Source organism: Manis pentadactyla, chromosome 9 (genome assembly GCF_030020395.1).
Source record: "Manis pentadactyla isolate mManPen7 chromosome 9, mManPen7.hap1, whole genome shotgun sequence".
NCBI lineage: Eukaryota > Metazoa > Chordata > Mammalia > Pholidota > Manidae > Manis > Manis pentadactyla.
Genome location: NC_080027.1, coordinates 105857635 through 105876758, shown reverse-complemented (window position 1 = coordinate 105876758; position 19124 = coordinate 105857635). Strand labels below are relative to the sequence as shown.

The 19124-nt window shown below is 42.7% G+C and overlaps 1 protein-coding gene across 3 annotated transcripts in view; it reads right to left on the bottom strand.

Moving 5' to 3' along the window:
- BRINP2 (BMP/retinoic acid inducible neural specific 2) overlaps window positions 1-19124 on the bottom strand; it is a 106062-nt gene that overhangs the window by 19216 nt on the left and 67722 nt on the right. For all 3 annotated transcript variants that reach the window (XM_036916751.2, XM_036916749.2, XM_036916750.2), the window contains exons 3-4: window positions 2830-3020; window positions 1516-1724 (exon numbers count right to left, since the gene is read on the bottom strand). In XM_036916751.2, the coding sequence (XP_036772646.2) occupies window positions 1516-1724; window positions 2830-3020 (400 nt within the window). The remainder of the gene's footprint in view (window positions 1-1515; window positions 1725-2829; window positions 3021-19124) is intronic.

Sequence of the window (19124 nt, the reverse complement as noted above, 5' to 3'; positions counted from 1 at the left end):
CCATTGTTTCTCACCTTGACCACTGCAGCAGTCGGTGGGCTGGTCTCCAGGACCCCTCTTTCTGCTCTCTTCCCTAATCAGTAATGCCCCTGGGGTCTGACTCCTGCATCTCTCACTTCACCCCTCTTTTGACTCCACTCCATCTGTGCCATGTGGTGTTCCTAGATCATACCAAGCACACTTGGGGGCAACTGCACTGGACTCACTCATCCCTCTGTCTGGAAAGCTCTCACTCAAGAGAGCCAGGTGGCTCACCCCCTTGCTTCATTCAGGTCTCTGCTTAACTGACATTTCTTCAGACAGCTCTTCCCTAAAGTACCCTAAAGTCCTCATCACTCTATCTTCTTCCCTGGCTTCATTTCTTTGTACTATGAATCCCACCTAACATTCTAATTGATTTAATTATGTCTCCACTACTAGAATTTAAGCTTCATGAGGGCAGGGACTTTAAATGCTTCATTCATTCTTGGATCTCCATACCCAGAATAGCCTCTGACACATAATAGATACTCAAGAAATATTTATACAATGAATAAATAAATGAACAAAACTTCCTTGTGAATTTTGGGTGTGATATAAGGATGTGAGACAAGAGTGACTGCTACTCACCACCCTAAATTTTATATTTAGAATAAAAAATTCCAGCATTCTCAAGCATTTCCATTGATCTCTTCTTCCCTAAGACAATATGACCTTTCTGAGAAATCTCTTAGATGTAAGTAGAGAAGTAAGTAGAGAAGGGTATAGTGATTAAAGTTACAGTAACTGTTAGTCTTTTTCAAACATACATGAGATCACATCACTCCTCAGCTTAAAGCTCTCTGGCTGTTTTCCACTGCACTTTGACATATTAAAATTCCTTATCATGGCCATGTCATCCGGTTCCAGGCTACCTCTGAACCTCATCTTGTACCAGCCTCTTTCTGGTTCCCCTTACTGCACTCCCAGCAGTCTCCTCTGTGTTCCAAGGCACCTGGCTGGCTCCTGCCTCAGGGCCTTGGCACATGCTGTTCCCTCCGCCTGCACACTCCTCCCTCGGATCTACACACCACTGGCTTCTTCTCATTCAGATCTCAGCCTCAGAGTCTAAACCCAAAGCACCTTCCTCAACCAATCTGGTTAATATTAGCTGCTCCCTTCTCTCACCCCAGGAAATCTGAACCTTATGACTTGGCCTTTTCTTTTCATCTTTATTTGAAATTACTCTGCTGATATTTACTTTTCTATTATCTTCATCCCCCACTGGAATGTGACCTCTGGAGAGCAGGGACCTTGTCTACCTTTCACAACAGTCCTTTGGCAGAAGCCTACCTCCGAGCAGCTACTACATGACTGCTGGCTGTGGAGTGAAGACTGGGACCGTGTGTTAGGGTTGTTGTGCCAGCACCACAGAGTTTCTTTCCCACTTGCCTCGGTCAGGCCTGGCTGACTGGTAGCTGATCAGGACTCCAGCCTCGCCCTGGGTTTCTCTCTGCCTGTACGCCCTCCCTCTCCCAGAACTTCCCAGGCTGTTACCTTGATGGCCCCCGTGGCTATCTGGATATGGTGCAGCCGCCGCAACGTGCTCTCTCTGTCGATGAAGTAGGAGGCTGCCAGTTGGTGCAGGGTCTCCAGAGACACAGCAGAGCTGTTCCCACCACCCCCAACTACGGGGGCATTTCCTGCTGTCTCTGTCTTTCGGCTCAGTTTCCGCTTGTCCACAAAAATGGTCAGAGACTCTTCTCCTATGGCAAAGAGCATGGGTTCATTGGCGAGGTCTCTGCTCCCTGGTCCCCCACCAGTAAGAACATGAAACCTGTGGCCAGGTAGACAGCTCTCAGGGGGCGTCTGTTGCCCTGCTGACCACCGCCTCCCCATCCCTTACGTCTTTGGAGCAAGCTTATCAGATGCGCCCCAGGAGAGCAGCCCAGCTGCCTGAGAGGCCCTCCTCTTCCCTTAGCCCTTTAAGCCTCCGAAAGCTCATCCCCTCCCCACCGGCTTATCCATTTAACATCCTTTATTGATCTCTCTCTCTCTCTCTCTCTCTCTCTTTCTTGGGCAGTCTCCCTCCACGGGGGAGATAAAATTCCCTCTCCCCAGTTGTTTGTGAGAAGTCACCATGAATATTTCTGCTCCCTCGGAAGGAGTGAAAAGCCTGGAAGCTCTGTCTCCCGCCCCACCAAACACGCAACGGCTACCACCTGCCGGCATCTGGCCCGAACCCTTAGAAAGGTCCTTTTGGCCCATCAGACAGTAAGCTAAATGTTATAATAAATCCTGCTTTCTTCTTCCCAGAGCAGAGAAAACTCATTGTCGCCAAGGCTTTTGGTTCTGCCCTGGGTCCCGGCCACAGGTTGTACTGTCCCCACTCCCAGCCTCACCCCCATCCAGCCCAGAATCACTGGGATTGGTTTGCCAGCTACCAATCTTTATAGAGAGGAAGAGGGGTCAGGGAACCAACAGATATTTCCTTCTTTGCCTGTGGGTCTGACAACTGCAGCCGTAACAAGCAACTGGATGTGGAGAAGCCTGAGGGTAAGAGGGACCAGTCAAAGGAAAAGTGGGAGCGCCCCCTGCTGGCAAGTGCTTAGTAGGCGCCTTTCTGTCCCCAGCCTTACCTGGCACCCTGTCTGCAGAATGCTTATAAGCAAATAGCAAAGTTCTAGGGTGAATTTGGACGTCAAGAGACCATACTGTTCTCAAAGGCACCAGAAAAGAAATATTTCCCAGGCAATGATAGGCCGGGGAGAACAAAGACCCAGGAAGACTGTTGAAGCTATACTCAATGGGTCTTAAAGCTGTTTTCAATGATCTGGCAACCAGTCTTTGCAGGGTCACGACATTGCTTACCTCCAAGCGTGGCAGACAGTAAGAAATGAGTGCCGTACTTTTTGATCAGGTTTTCTGTAACCTGTTGCAGGTTAGGTCTCCTTCCAAGGAGGCGGATGTTCCGGATAAATTCCGGGGCAAGAGGCAATGGCAAACTGAAGAAGTCCTTCCTTTCCAGAGCCAAGTTGTTCACTTTCCAACGGGCAAACTCCCTGGAGAGAAAGACAAGGGATAAGGAAAATCTCATGGTATTTCAGAACAAGAAGCATAAAATCTGAAATAGGTAATGTTCTTCCTCCACTTGTACCTCCTCATCTCCTCTCAGGATTCATCTCTCCAGAGGGAGTCACTGGCTCCTGAAAGAGACCCTTTGCCCCCCTCACCTGGCCTCTCATTCTTAGGCTGTGGGGAAGCCCTATCTCAGCGGACTTCCACCATGACCTACTCACACTCAGCTTTCTCGTCGGAGAGATCAACTTATCTATACACAGGTGGTCATGGCAGTAGTGTCATAGGGGAAACAAATCAACAATGAAAACACTGGAACAGTGGTTGACAGAGATATGATCCAGTCACAATTGCCACTCAGGAGATGAGTGAGTCACCTGTCATGCCTTCAGTTACCCATTTGTGAAGCCAGCAGGTTGGTCTAGCGCTCAACCTTTTTGGTCTCAGGACCCGTCACACTCTTAAAAATGACTAAGTCCCCCTATTTATGTGGCTTACATCTATTGATAACTACTATTTTAGGAATTAAAATGGGGAAGATTTAAATTTACTTATTTCAATTAAAGATAACAGCAATAAATTCATTACATGTAAATAACATTTTTATGATAATAACTATATGTTCTGAAACAAATTAAGCAAGAAGAGAGGCATGACTCTGAATTTTTGTAAATCTCTAATATATGGCTCAGCAGGAGAGAGCCATATTCATGTGTTTGCTTCTGCATTCTGTTGTGATACTGTGGATATTCTCCTGAACTCAACAAATGCAGTTTATTACAGGTTAGTTATAGTGTGGAATCTGAAACCATACCGATGAACTTTTCACACTCTGTTACATTAAAATCCAGCATTCTATATTGTACATTGAATGGATCTTCTTACCCTCCATGATTTTGTAACATCATGAATTGATCACCTGGAAAATATGGGATCAATAAGTTATTCTTCTACATTTTGACACTTTTCATTATATAATATCAAAATACCATCTTCATTAATATCACCACAAATCTCATCAGAGAAGTCTTTAAATATTGGAAAGCTGTCAAGCTCCCGATGACAAATACGAGTTTTCCAAAACTCTGATTTTCATTTGAAAGCTTAAATTTTATCATTGGTAACAAATACTGTCAGTTGTTTTCCTTGAAGAGTCAGGCTTTTCTTTTCTTTTTCTTTTTTTTTTTTTTTTTGAGAAAGTGTCTGGCAGACACTAAAGTCTGAATAACCATAGTTTGTCTATTGGTTTTTCTTTTAAGAAACATTCAGTTCCTGAGGCTAGTTTAGTTCAACTTTCTCCTCAGCCCAATTCTGCTCTTTGGGATAGTGCTGTACCCAGTCTAACCTTCCCCCCAAATCCATGGAGTACACGTGATAGAGCTACATAAGAATAAAGGAATTCAAAATAAATAAATAAGAAGCCATGCCTAATTTGGGACTATAGAATCCCTCATTTTACTCTAGACACTAAGAGAGAGAGAAGGGCCACATGCCAAACATTGCCAACAAAACAAAAGAAAAGGAATGACTAATAATTCATGGTTCCAACAAGGTATTTTAAAATTCCCACTGTGTGGCTTTATTTATCTAAGCAGGAAAGTTTATAATAATACATACCATTTACTTCCTTTGTATCAGAAATGTTAAACTTTAATTAAAGTACAGGGTATTTGTCAACAATGTTCTTTATCCCAAATTCCACTTGCAACTTGAAGAATAGTTGCTTGATCTCATTTCTAATTGGCTAGATAGCCAATCAAAAGACATGAGTGGTTTAATAGATTTAAAAAACAAGACCCAACTATATGCTGCCTGTGGAGACCCAGTTCAGCTGTAAGGACACATACACCAAAAGTGAAAGGATGGAGAATGATTCCATGCAAATGGAAACCAAAAGAAAGCCGGGGTAGCTATTCTTACATCAGACAAAATACACTGAAGCCAAAGACTTTAGCAAGAGACAAAGGTCATCATATGATGAAAAAGGTATCAATTCATCAAGAAGATAAAGCATTTGTCAATATTTACACACCCAACATAGGAACACTTAAATATTTAAAGCAAATATTAACAGATCTGAAGGGAGAAATAGATAGCAATAGAATAATAGAACGGGAATTCAGTAGCCCTTCCAACAATGGATAGGCCATCCAGAGAAAATCAACATGGAAACATTGCACTTACAAGTTAGACCAGGTGGACCTAACAGACATATACAGAACATTCCATCCTATAGCAGCAGAATATACATTCTTCTCAAGTGCACATGGATATTCTCCAGGATAGATCGGATGTTAGGCCACAAAACAAATCTTAATCATCTTAAGAAGACTGAAATCATATCATACATCTTTTCCAAACACAATTGTATGAAACTAAAAATCAATTACAAGGAGGAAACTGGGAAGTTCACAAGTATATAGAGATTAAACAACATGTTCCTGAACAACTAGTCAAAAGGAGAAATTTTTAAGAAATATCTTGAGACAAATTAAAATGGAAATACAAATACCAAAACATATGGGATACAGCAAAGCAGTACTAAGAGGGTAGTTTATAGCTATAAATGCCTACACTGAAAAAAGATAAAGATCTTAAATGAACAACCTAACTTAACATCTAAGGAACTAGAAAAAGAACAATCTAAGTCCAAAATTAGTAGAAGGAAGGAACAGTGATCAGAGTACAAATAAGTCACACAGAGACTAAAAAGATATCAGAAAAGATCAATTAAACTAGATCTGTTTTTTTCTACAGATTAAAAAAACAGATAAATTATTAACTAGACTAACCAAAAAAAAAAAAAAGAAGACATAAAATCAGAAATGAGAAGAGATACTACAACTGATACTACTCAAAGGATCACATGAGACTGTTAAGAACAATTATACACCAAAAAATTGGATAACACAGAAGAAATGGATAAATTCCTAGAAACATATAACCTACCAAGGATGAATTATGAAGAAACAGAAAAATCTGAAGAGACCAATTACCGGTAGAGAGACTGAATCAGTAATCCAAAAACCTCTAACCAAAAAAGTCCAGTATCAGGTGGCTTCACTGGTGAATTCTACCAAACATTTACAGAATTAAAACACATCTTTCTCAAATTATTCTAAAAAATAGAAGAGGAGGGAAAATTTCCAAATTCATTTTATGAAGCCAGCATTACCCTGAAATCAAAACCAGACAAGGGCATTACAAGAAAAGAAAATTACAGGCAAGCCAATATTCCTGATGAACCTAGAAGCAAAATTCTTCAACAAACCATTAGCAAATTGAATTCAACAGTACATTCAAAGGATCATATACCATGATCAAGCGGGGTTTAGTCCAGGGATGCAAAGATGTTTCAACATCTGCCAATTAATGTGATAGACCACATTAAAAAGCTGAAGATAAAAATCATATAATCATAGATGCTAAAACACTTGACAAAATTCAACATCTATTTATGATAAAAACTTTCAACAATGTTTGTAGAGGAGGAACATGAACATCTATGAAATATATGTAAAGGCTGTATTTGATAAGCTCACAGCTAACATCATTCAATAGTGAAAAGCTGAAAGCTTTTTCTCTAAGATCGGGAGTAAGACAAAGTTGCCCATGTTCATCACTTTGGATTTATATAGATTTCATTAATAAAGGATTTATTTCCTATCACTTATATTGCTGAGGAAAGTATGAGAGGCAGGCATTCTTCCACATTCCGTAACTTCTTAGAGTGGTCAAAGCTCATCACTGAAAGGAAAGGCCCCCTTATCATAGAGGTGGCTCCCACCTTAATTAAGTCTAATAAATAAAATTGGTAGTCACTTTGCTTGCTTAGTCATTTCATTCAGGACTGTCAAACAGTACCTCCTCCAAGAAACTTTCCCTCACCATCCCATCCAAAAGAGGAACCCTCTCTCTCACTCTGCTCCGCTTATGTATCTTTTTAGTACTTACCACTACCTGACATAATATAGCTTTTAACTCCCTTTTTCTCCCACTAGAACATAACCTCAGTGAGAACTGGTTCCTTCTGTCTTATTCAATAGCAGTAGAACAATGTTAGGTGTTCTAACAATGGAACAATAGAAGATGTTCAATATATTTTTGTTGAATGGGAGATTTTCATTTGTTTATTTAAAATAGTCACTTATTTTATGTCACAGCTCTCCTAATCCTTTAGTTGTTTGCAAATTATTGACAGTTTGATAAAATGAAGTTACAGGATGAGAATACATAGAAGCTTCAACCAATTAGTGATTGATCTAAAATGAAAGTAAAGCATACTAAATGTGTATACATATCAATGGTAAAATTAGATTCAATCCATGAGAATGTAACTTATGGGCATAATTTTGCACATTAAAAAAGGACAAATCAAGGCACTGATGGTACTTCCTCATGCTGTGGTAAACTGAGTCTGGGCCTCTTCCATTGTCTTCAATGGACATGGACAACTTCCAATCAATGTTACAGTCCACACTCAGAAGCCCATGAGTATAGAGCTCCTATTCAGACTCTGTGTTATATACCCAGTGTTACTGAGCTGTAGCTCCAGTCCTCTACACTGGGTCTAACAATAATTTCTGCCACACACATAGTGTTAAAGATACCCAAAGAAGCAACCGTCTTAGAGTTTTGTACTTCTCCTTAGTCTTCATCTTCCTTTGTCCAAATTCAGACTTGAAAAATCATAGATTTCATCAAACAAAACAGAGTTTTCAGTACATCTTACTTAAATGCACAAGGATACTGAAACTCAGAAAGCTAAGTAATTTGTCTGAAGTCAGACGACTACCAAGAGGGGAATTTGGGCTGTTAGAATTGAAAGAAACATTTGAGTACTATTTGCCAATCTTTTTCATGCTGTCCATGGAAAATTCTCTTTATGTGACACATTGGGATCAATGAATGAGAATTCTCAGACCTGAGGAGGCCATCCCAGGCAGTCCTGCTACTTTGGACCTTGTCCAATTGTCCCAAGGGCTGAGAGGATCAATGTATGGACATACCTGTAATGCATTTGCAGCACCAACAGGTGCCAGCATGCATACCAGTCGAGAAAGTCTATTCCAGTCCTCTTATGTTAAGAGACAACCACGAAACAGAAAGGGAAGCAGTTGGCCTAAAGCAATATAACCAGTTGCTACCAGAACCAGAACAAAAACTAGTGTTCTGACGCTCCCCCAGTGCTATTAACAGTACCTATGATGATGACACCAATAGTAACAATGGGACCCAGAGGAATTAAGAAAACACCTTGTAGGAAGTCACACAGTTAGTAGGCAGCAGAGCTGACATGAAAACCCAGGTCAATGCCATACTGCTATTGCTCTAACACTTTTTTCCCTTGTGTAGCTTAGGTTAAGTGTGTGTTACTGCGTTCTAATTCTTTTTAAATGTTTACTATCTTTTAACAAAAGTATTTTCATTACCTGGAATGTTTCATTCCTTTATCTACACACAACATGAATTTATTGTATATCAAAAACACAGTGCAACAAATACACCAAAGCTAAACCTTTTTGAATTAAGGTGGTTTCAATATAACCATCAGCATGAGGAGAAACTTGAGACCTAGACAAGAAAATCAATTCTATACACAGGGTATCATGGGAGGAATCAGAGGTGAAGGCCTGATTCCAACACCTATGGCTGCTCAGGAAATCATAACAGAGAATAACGAACGACTTAGAAAAATGAGTGATACTGTTTTAGGAAGCTTTTTATGAGCAAATAATAAAAAATAATGGTTAACATTTAATAAATTCTTAGTACGTGCCATGCATTCTAAGCATCTTACAAGTATTAACCTATATAATATTCAAAACACCCCTATACGGCGGAAAATATAATTGTCCTCATTTTACGGATGAGGAAATTGAGGCACAAATAAGTTAATTTGCCCAGTAGGTAACACCCGGTAGGTGGCAGAGTGAGGATTTGAATGCAGGTTGTCTGGCTCCATGAATCCATAGCCTTTCCCACTGTGCTACACCACCTTCCCCTGCGATTCAAAGGGGCAATAATGATCTTGTGAGTTCAAGAGGGTGTGTGTGTCTGTGTGACAGAGAGGAAGAGAATTTCAATGGAGAAAGAATAGATGCATAAGGATGGGAACTCTCTTTGCAAACAAAACACAATAATAAAACCTGCCTCTGTAAACTGTAGTGGGGCATCCACTCGAGCAGGCATAAGGCCTCAGCCGGCTGCAGGAAGGTGCAGGCTCTGCAGGAGCCCAGTGGTTTTCTCTTCTACTTCACTAAGTTTCTTCCTTACTCTTGGGACCCTTCACTGAATCAAAATAATGGGGGAAGCATCTGTGGATGGAGTTTGAGCCAGAAAGTGGTAAAACTGTGCTTACAGAACTTACTAACCTGGTTCTTCCCAGCATCTGAAAACCTCAGAAGGCAATACTGGAAGGCAGCCTGAGCTATTCAGAGAATAAACGTTCATTTCCGATTTTTCATTTAGTAGTTTTTTTTTCTAGTAATAAAACAATCAAGACCATTTTTTCCCCCTAGAAAAAGGATGTTCTCTATACATAAATTATATTAACATATGACTTCAATTAAGTCATCATCTTTGTTTCTATTAAGACATCAAGTAAATCTCCATTTCAATTTGGCCATTTCTCCTAAAATCTTCTACTGTGTTACTCAGTAAACAATCTGAGAAAGCAACCATTTCAAACAGTAGTGGACGCCCTCTGGAAAGTGCCTTTGGAACAGCAGAAACCACTACATAAGGGGCTCACAGGTTCAGCCACAGGATCACCTGAGCTCTCCAAACGTACTGGGCTGCACCTCTCAAAAGGGGGCCTCAGTAGACTACACTTAACAGAAGTTTAGTCCATTTGTCATCGTGTTTTATATTAGCCTAGAGTGAACAACATATGTGTCTGTGAGAGAGTTAATGTACCCGTGAAATCATCAGTAACAACCAAAACAAAGTTTAGGAATGGTGTAAGCCAGATTTGGGGGGTAATATCCAGTGTCCCATGGCAGCCGTACACACCACCACTGGGAATATCGTGGCTGTAACTCGAAGTCTCTCTGTAACAGCTATATTCTGAAGAGGTCATAGTTTCCGTGGTCGCAAACTGCTTAACACCAGTGGTCCAGACTGGCAGTAGATGCTGGCTCTAGTTGTCCAGGAGTTTAGGGATTTTCCTAGAATCCAAAGGGGCCTGCAGTAGGAGAGCTGAACCACAGCCATGCCAGGCCACAGGTGAGAGGAGCTTGAGGAGGGCTTTGGTACTGGGCCTGCTCTGGGTATGAAGCGAGAGGGTCTCTGATGAGAATACTAAATGGCTACAACGTGTTCCTGATTCGAAGGATGTGAATAAAAAGGGATGCCTCCAAGGCCATTGCTACTGACTCTAGGTCACCAGCCACCCTGCAGCATGTATTCCTCCATGTTCCACACCAGGACTCTGCAGGCAAGAGTCCCCTGCAGGGTCCCGTGCTCCAGGTGTTGTAAGGCTCAGAAAGAGCGCAGCCGGGGTTTTTCATCCCAGGTGCCATTTCCAGCAGCTGCATACTGAAACACTGCTTTCGGGCTTGTAAACTGAGAACATTGATCTGACCCCCATGAAGAGTCATTACTTATGAAGCCTCCCTCCCTATGAAGCCTAAAGAGAGAGTGTATTTTCTAAAATTCCATAGTTTAAAAACAAAAACAAAACTCAGTAAATGCTGCCTCAATGAGGCTGACACCTACTTGCGATGGATACTGGACTTACAAAGTGGGTGCTTATGCCCAGACCTTTTACTAACAGTGAGATGATTCTGTTACCAGTCTTCCAACAGACACATCTTTCCATCTCTGTGCAAGCACTTTTGGGCCTATCTCCAAAGCCATCAAGATGGTTGTCATTTGGAAAGTCACATTTCCTGTATCCTGAGTGGCAGCTCTACCCAACTCCTTTGCTGTGGCACCCCTGCTGGCTTGGCACACCCTATTCCAGTGTCAGTGTGCCCTTGAGTGCCAGGAGCCCATTTGTTCCTCCTGAATTAGACTCCAGGCTGGGTTTACTGGGAGGGAATTAATGCTGTTTCCAGCAGAGCCAACCGAGCATCACCTGCTCACTCAGGAGGAGTTCTCACAATAGGTACCGGGACTCCCTGAGAGGTTGCGGAGCAAGAAGTCTTAAGGCAGCCATGAAGCCCAGGATGCCCAGATCCAAACACCACTTTGAAGACCTTGGCGGAGAGTGGGCTGTGGTAGGGAATATTGCCCTTCTCTGTCCTGTGGCCTTCCTGATCCATCTCCCATAATCTTCTTTTGGGGGCATCTTCCTCCAACCTGGAGTGTTCAAAGGGACCACGGTACTGAGTCTGAGCTGTCATTCTCCAAACGTTTGCTTGGCACAGACCATACTTGTAAGGGAAAAAATATGACTGGCTTTCCTTGAAAAATGAAGGAAGACAGAGGACAGGTCATTGAATAAAATATTTAAGAACTTTGGAGCAGAAAAAGATGGATTGGCCTTAAGCCAAGGACACTTTGCTTCCTTGTCATTTTTCCTGTGACTCGACTTTGTCTATGTAAACTGTCAACCAGTGAACATGGGAAAATTTCTCATATACTGACCAGTTCTGGAGAAACACAAATGTCTTTGGTCTCAGAGCCCATCTTTCTCTTGGAGAGCAGCCTCTCTCCAACTTGCCAATTCGACAAAGGAGGCTCAGTAAACACCACGGAGGACTGCACTGCTGACTTTCCTGAAGACACAAAGAAACCTGCTCTTTCTTCATTGATACACCTCACGTTGGGGGCTACTGCTCCCATCACAGAACTCAATCCACCAAGATAAGACATGATCATCTTTTCTTTTCCATAGGGCTCACATTCTTTGCCTTGATAAACTCACATGAATAAGAATAGTCAAAGCCAACATATACACTGAGGATATTTACCCTGGTGCCTCAGCTAAGATAGCTTTATGTTTTCTAGCTGGACACTTTAGAGGCTGAGGGGTATATCATGCTTCGGCTCCTGTAAAGCAGGCGGTATTTCTAGGCCCATCACAACATCGGGATATTTCTATCTCAACAACAGATCACTGTAGTGCACTTGGCCATTAGAGCCAGTACTGCTATAGTGAATAAGACATGATGGAACTGAGCCATAAAAAGAAATGATAATAAAAGTCATAATCTCTTAAGTTAGTGTAGAGCTTTCCTTTAGTTTTTAAAAAAGATTTGTATACAATTTTCACATAAGCTCAACTATTTGACACAAAGACCTCAGGAAAGAGGAAGCAGGAATACCATCACTCTATTATTAATCTTGTACAGGTTAAAAAATATGAAGAGACAGAGAAGCTGAGAGAAGTGACCCAACTCTCAGTGGATCAGTGGTAGAGTTTGATGATATCCGGAGCACACTGAATGATTTTCTGCCTCTTATGACCTGTACTCAAATTCAGAGACCAGTCTACACTTTTGTCACACTTCCCAGGAATTCTTCTTTTGCCTTGTTTACCACCGTGGCTCGGAGAAATCCCCAGGCAAGAAGGCTTCAATCCAGGATCCCTTTGGTTAAAAACCATCTCAGCCCCTGAAAACTGCAGGAGGCACAAGAGCAGAAACAAGGTGAGTTCTCCCCCATGTCGCAGCGCCCCCGGCCTTCCCACGGGAAGAACTCAAGAAGCCTGGTGTGGAGGTAATTTAGCAGCCTGCTGTGTTCTCAGACAACAGCCCGTAAACAATGATTGGCCAATTTCATTCTAATCTTCCCAATTTTGCTCTAATTAAAATCAAGCTGTAGCTTTCAAACAGTTTAATTAAGGCTGATTGGGAGAAATGGGGAGGAGAGACTCAAGCTTACAGGAAGAGGAAGGAGATCACTGTTTGGTGCCTCTCATACTGCCCAGTTGGGACTTGGGGACTTGCAGAGGGCGCTGAGTGTGGTGTGTTGGTAGATTCAACGTGAAATACAGCAGATGCATTAGAATGAAGGACCAGGGAATCTATGAGGCCAGAAGGAACTGAAGAGGGAGGTAAGATCTGTGTTTCCCCAGGCACAGAAACCACGTCTCTGTCCTGACCTCCCAGCTGCTCCCCACAGCTTATCTGCCCAACTGTGGAGAATCTGGCTCTGTTCACTACTCTTCGCCTCCTTGTCTTTGCCCAGCAGGCTTACAGTGCATGCCATGCTCCTCCCCAGCAAATGTCCATGGGTTTCCCATTACCTACTTAACTCCTTGAGAATTCCACAGAATGGCAGTTCCTTCCATTATTCTACAAATGTATTCCTTCTTCAATGAGACAGGCCTTCTGGTATTGGGGTGCATTTACTTTTTATATGGGCCACTCTTCTTTGGCCTACATATGTTTCATTCATTCAGTAGTTTCCATTTCCCTAGGCCCTTAGGCTCAACCTCTCTGCTTGCAATCTAGCTTGGCAATGTATTTCTTTTTAAAGATAGCCACCAAAATTAAACATAATCCTGTAGATGTGTTCTGAGCCACTGAAAGGACATTAGGATAGAATGTCTGAATCCATCATTATCATCAACATTATAATGATCATCAGAGTGTTTGTTGATTGAGCCCCTATGTTGCCAGCCATGGTACTGGATGCTTTACATGTTTTTAAATCGTGACCACAGCCTTAAACGAATGTCAGCATGGTAGATTGAATCCTCATTGTCTTCTGTGTCAGAATCCCTTTGACATGGGACTTTGCGGTTTCCCTCACTCATATGGAGGGAGCTTATTTCCCTCCCCCATTGATATAAGGCTCGGCTATGGGTCTTTGCTTTGGACAAAGGACTATGGACACAGGTGACAGTGTGCCAACTCAGGGCCAAGACCTCAAGGAGCATTGCTTGTTTCTACTCTTTTCCATTGCATATCTGCTCTTCCCATGAAAATGGCTTCCCCCACATAGCTGCGGGTGCTGCCCCTTCAGCCTGAGACCCGTCAATCAGCATCACTGGAGTGAAGACCTAACGGCTCCCTCACAGGTCTGCAGCCCGAAGCATAGCTAACTAACTCTGCCAACCTGCAGAGGCATGAGTAAGAAAACTGATTATTTTTTTAAGCTACTGAGTTTGAGGGTTATTTTTGTACCCATAATTGTGGCAATAGTTAACTGACAACACTGGCACACCACACAAGCTTTAGTCCTCCTTATAGCTGAGCTAGCTGGGCCTCCGATAATTTAAATATCTTAGTCAAGGACACAGAGCTAACCAAAAGTGGAGATGGTCTATGATCTTTCTCCTACACATATTTCCTTTATTAATGTACCTGAACATTGCATTCCTTTTTTAAGATAAAAATTATCCTAACAGTAACCTTATGGTCAGCCAGAATATTTTTTTCCAACCCTATATATATTTTTTTCACAGCTAAGCCAGGTCTATACCCAAATATGTGAAATTGACATTTTGAACTTAAATACAGGGCTTTGCATTCCACCCCTTGGGACAGGGATTGGGCAGTTGTTCCCTATTTCTATTTTCCATCTGGGCTCACAGATAGACAGTTTTTCCAGCTTCCTCTGCATTTAACTGTAGCATGTGACTGAGTTCTGGAGAACATGAACCCAGGCCTAGACCATAAGATCTCCCGTGAAATTCTTCACACTGATTCTCTTTCCTTGTTTACTGGGACCCGGAGGAAGACTGAGGCTCCGAGTGATGACAGAGTGACTAGACAGAAGGAGTCTTGGTGCTCCTGAGTGATTTCATGAAGCAATCGCCTTGTAACCTGCCCATGAACTGCACTGGACATGAGCAAAAATAAATGAATGAATGAATGAGTGAACAAACTTGTACTAAGTCCCTGAGATTTGGGCACCATGTGTTCAAGCAGTTACTACCCTGACCAGTACTACCTTGATCATCTTAACCTCATAGTCCAGCCTGGAAAAGTAATCTTCACTTTTGATTTCATTGCCTGTCTCAATAGGGTTCCCTCTCAATTACCTGATTGGTTAAGCACCCAAGCTCCCATGTCTCCTCAACTCAGTAATATTCCTGTATGGGGTCTCTTGTCTTCTTGATATCTGAGTTTAAATGGAAATGGTGTTGGTCTTGAGGCCTGACTTTTATGCTATGGGATCATAGTGTATGAGTTGTGCTCTACACGGAAAGCACCTGTCATTGTTAAGGATTTATTTTGAACAATCTGTAACTATAAAGTCAATGAATAAATTAACTCAGGCTATAGTTAGGAGAGCAATATGTGGATTTTAAGTGATAAATTTGATTAATGAATGGAGATTGCAGTGGAAAGAGTTTGACAGAGTAAGACTGCCCCTTATTTCTTTCCTCTCTCAATTAATTTCTGCATTTTCTCTTCTATTTCTCAAGATTTCCCACTTCATTGTTTCCCACATTTATTCTCAGAAGTCCCCTCAAAAAATAATAAGTACTTATCTTGAAATAAATAAAAAATTATCTTAGTCATCACCAAATAGTCCTATAAAGAAAGTCCTATCATCCTACACATGCTATTGATGAGAAAAATGAGGCTTAGATATGAATGACTTGTACAAGTTCACACAGGAAGAAGTAGCAGGACTGTAATGTGAACCTCCATAGAATGATTCTAAATCTTGGATCCTCGGCCACTTGCTTTCTGCTTCGTCTAAGTCAGTCCCAGAAAATCCTCTCTTACCAACTGGTTTCCTTCTTTACTATCCTTACCCATGGCAGACATGGTGCTGGACGCTGGAGAAAGAAAGATGAAATAAAATGTGTTCTTTGCCTGAAGGAGCTCAGAGCCAAGAGAATAACAAATAGAGAATAATACATAGGTACATACATACATAAATGTGCAAAATAAGTTATGTAGCAGAAATATGAACAGGTTGATGGGGAATCATAAGGAGGAATAACTAATCCTCCTGCAGGAGCCAAAGAAGGCTTCCTAGGGAGGTGATTGCTAAGTGGGTTGGGAAGGTGAGCAGGAGCTCAGCTGGCAGAGAAAAGGGAAAGAGCTTTGCAGGAAGAGGGTGACCTGGAAAGACACACAGGACCTGAAGGAGCCTTCTGGGTCTGGGGGAGCCTGGAGATACAAACTGAGCCTGGAACAAAGGATAAACAGAGAGAAATGGGGGGACACAATCAGCGGTAAAGGTCGGTATTCACTGAATACTTGTTGAAATAGTGACTGGGTGGATTAGGAAGGTACTTTCATGCTAAGAAAAGACATCTGTTTTATTTTGGGGGCAAAGGGAGACCAACAGAGAACTTTAGGCAGATTAGATCAGAGAAAAGAGAAGAGTTTAAGGGGTAGCAATGAAGCCAGGAGAAGAGAAGAGGCTGACTTTGAAAGACAGCTCCGAGCTGTCAACCACAGAACTCAGTGGGGGTGGGGGTGGGGGTGGGGGTGGGGGTGAGGCGGGAGCCACAGCAGCCTACAGGCTAGTCATCCAGGAAGCGCAGCAGAGAATATAGGAGACACTGTAAGGGTGGTAGGAAACATGATGAGCACAGGTCTGGCTATGATTTCCCCCCAGAAATGAAATCTAGGTGTACATAATCAAATCAAGGGGGAGGTGGCTGGAATTCTTTGAGAAGCTGAGGAAAAAGGTAGGATTTTTCCCCTACATTTATCTTGAATGAAAAACCTATATTCTTTCATCATAAGCTCAGCACATATTTCCAACTTTTCTAGAAGCATCAATGCTTCAATTCTAGCACAGAGTCACCACATTTCCTGACATCTGCTTGTGATCTAGAACCACGGTCACTGACCTTCGAGAACTGCATAGAATGCAAGAAGGTCAAGAAGTCTGTGGAGAGGAAAATGCCTGACTGGAGCCCCCCGGATGGTGAGCTGGTGGTGAGGCATGGCAGAAGCCAGAGAACTGTGTGAGATGAGCAAGCAAGCTCTCCGACAGTCGGAATTGGTCCAGGAGGAAATCTCCTGTCGAAATAGGCTGCTTCTATTTTCTTTATGAAGATGGAAAAGGGAGAGTTAGGAAAAAGACACAAGGACAGCTTGAGAGAGAGACTGTGAGAGGAGGAGAAAGAGCAAAGAACTTCTGGACAGAAGTTACAGAGTGCTGACAAGCCTAGGCTTCAGGGAGAAGAACTCTCTTCAGATATGCAGAGGCCTGTTGTGAAGAAGAGGCATTTAAAGTTCTTCTAGAGAAAAAAAGAGAGCAGTCAGGGCCTATAAGCAGAATTATGGGAAGAAATACTGTGATTCAATTTCAGAAAGGTCTTTGTAGTGTTTTGGACTGTTGAAAGGAAATTGGCTTCAGTGAACACGCAGGACTAGAACTGCCCAAACCAAGCCTGCTTGAGCACTTTCTTGGGGATTTGTAGAGTGGTTATCTACATTGGGTAGGGAATAGGTGACTTTAAGGTTTCCTCTTAACTTACAGATTTGAGCATCACTTGCTTCTGTTCTGCCATCCCATGTCATCAGGCTTCCTCGCACGGCCAGACAGTCCCTGCAGCTCTGGCCTCTTGTCCCAGACCAAACACTGAATTTGTGGTCCCCAGATCTATCTCCTGTCTTGCAGGCACCAACATGGACCCTGCCACACTGAGTTGTAACAGAAGGTAAGAGAATGTATTATCAGTCTCCAGAGCCACGTTTCTTCTATCAAGTCTCATTTGAGTATGAGTTTCTATATGACATTCAGGACTTGTGTGGCCTCTCTTCCTCTCCATGTCATTTTTCTCAGACTCACAATTTAGAACATGCACAGAAGCAGTCAAGCTGAGGCTACAGTTTACCTCCGTTACTAGTAAACCAACTGTGCGGCTCATGTCGAGGGATCGTTAGGTGTTTACATGCCTCTGTGGATCCAGGAGAACCCAATCCCCAAAGAGTTTTCCTTCCTGTCCCTCCTCCGTCACCAGCCTGTCCCCAGGGAAGGCACAGGCTCTCCTGGCACATGAGGGAAAGGAGAACTCTCCCAGGCACGGGCTGGTAATGAAAGGCTTAGCGCAGCACTGGTCTGGCTACCTCATTTTTCTCCCTCCAGGGCCGTGTGCCTGGCCAGTGAGACTTCTTCCTCACTGACTCATTCTGACATCCAGAGTTTGTTTGTTCTTTGTAGGGAGGGGGATAAAGAGACATATCTATGAGCTCAAGGGAGAGCCTGGTGCAGCGGCAGAACCAGGGAACGTTAAACAGGTACAGAGGGGGAAACGTGGCAGGCAGAGGGAGCTCTCCCAGGTTCCTGCACCTTCCCCAAGCCATGTCTCAGGGACAGCAGCCCTCATCTGTCCACTCCTACACCTGCAAATCCTAAAACTGACTCGAGAGTCCCAGCCTCTAGGTCTCTCTTGCTCCTGCAACTGACTCCATGGTGCCCTGTGGATGCAAAGGGTAAATAGAAGTGACCCAGAACACGTACCCATCTTGTCACAGTGAGAAACTCCAAATTTGCAAAGTAGCCCAATAAGCAGGGGTTATTTGCATCACCAAAGGTTTCTTCTGGCTTTATAAAAATAGTCCTTGAAATATAAGACATGTCCAAGTGGATATGCATGTTTATAAATCAGCAGCTACCTAATACTCGAGTTGGGGGCTAGAACAAAGTTAACACTGAATTTTTATAAGTCATTTCCAGGCAAAAAATAAGATACTGCATTTTAGAAATGGCATTAAGTGCCCCTCTAGTAGAGGATTTGATTTACAGAAATTCAATTTACACTGCATGCTTACAGAAATACACTGGCAGCCCAAAGCAGACACAGGCAGAACTTGTGCTGTGGGTGAATTGCTTTAGGAAGATTCATCTGTAACTTCTTGCCACTGAGGGTTCCCCAGAGCCCAAGTGCAGATGGGGAACTCAGGTAGAAACAAAGGATTCTGGGACCTCTAAGTGGGTCAAGCCCCACTCTAGCCCCCTGAGGCCTGTCTGTGCACCTGATCTTCTGAAATGCCAAAAGAAGAATTGGAGGAGCAGAGGAGCACACAGGTGGTTACAACTGGGGGCACCATTTCCCTTGGTGCATTAAGAATCACAGGCTCAGGTTATGTATTTGATTCAGTAATAATCATTTAATGATTAGATCCTCTATTGTGTAGAGTGAGGGCTGGCTCTTCCTTTTACCAATTGTGTGACCCTGTCTCAATCTCAGTGTCTTCATCTGAAATATATGTACA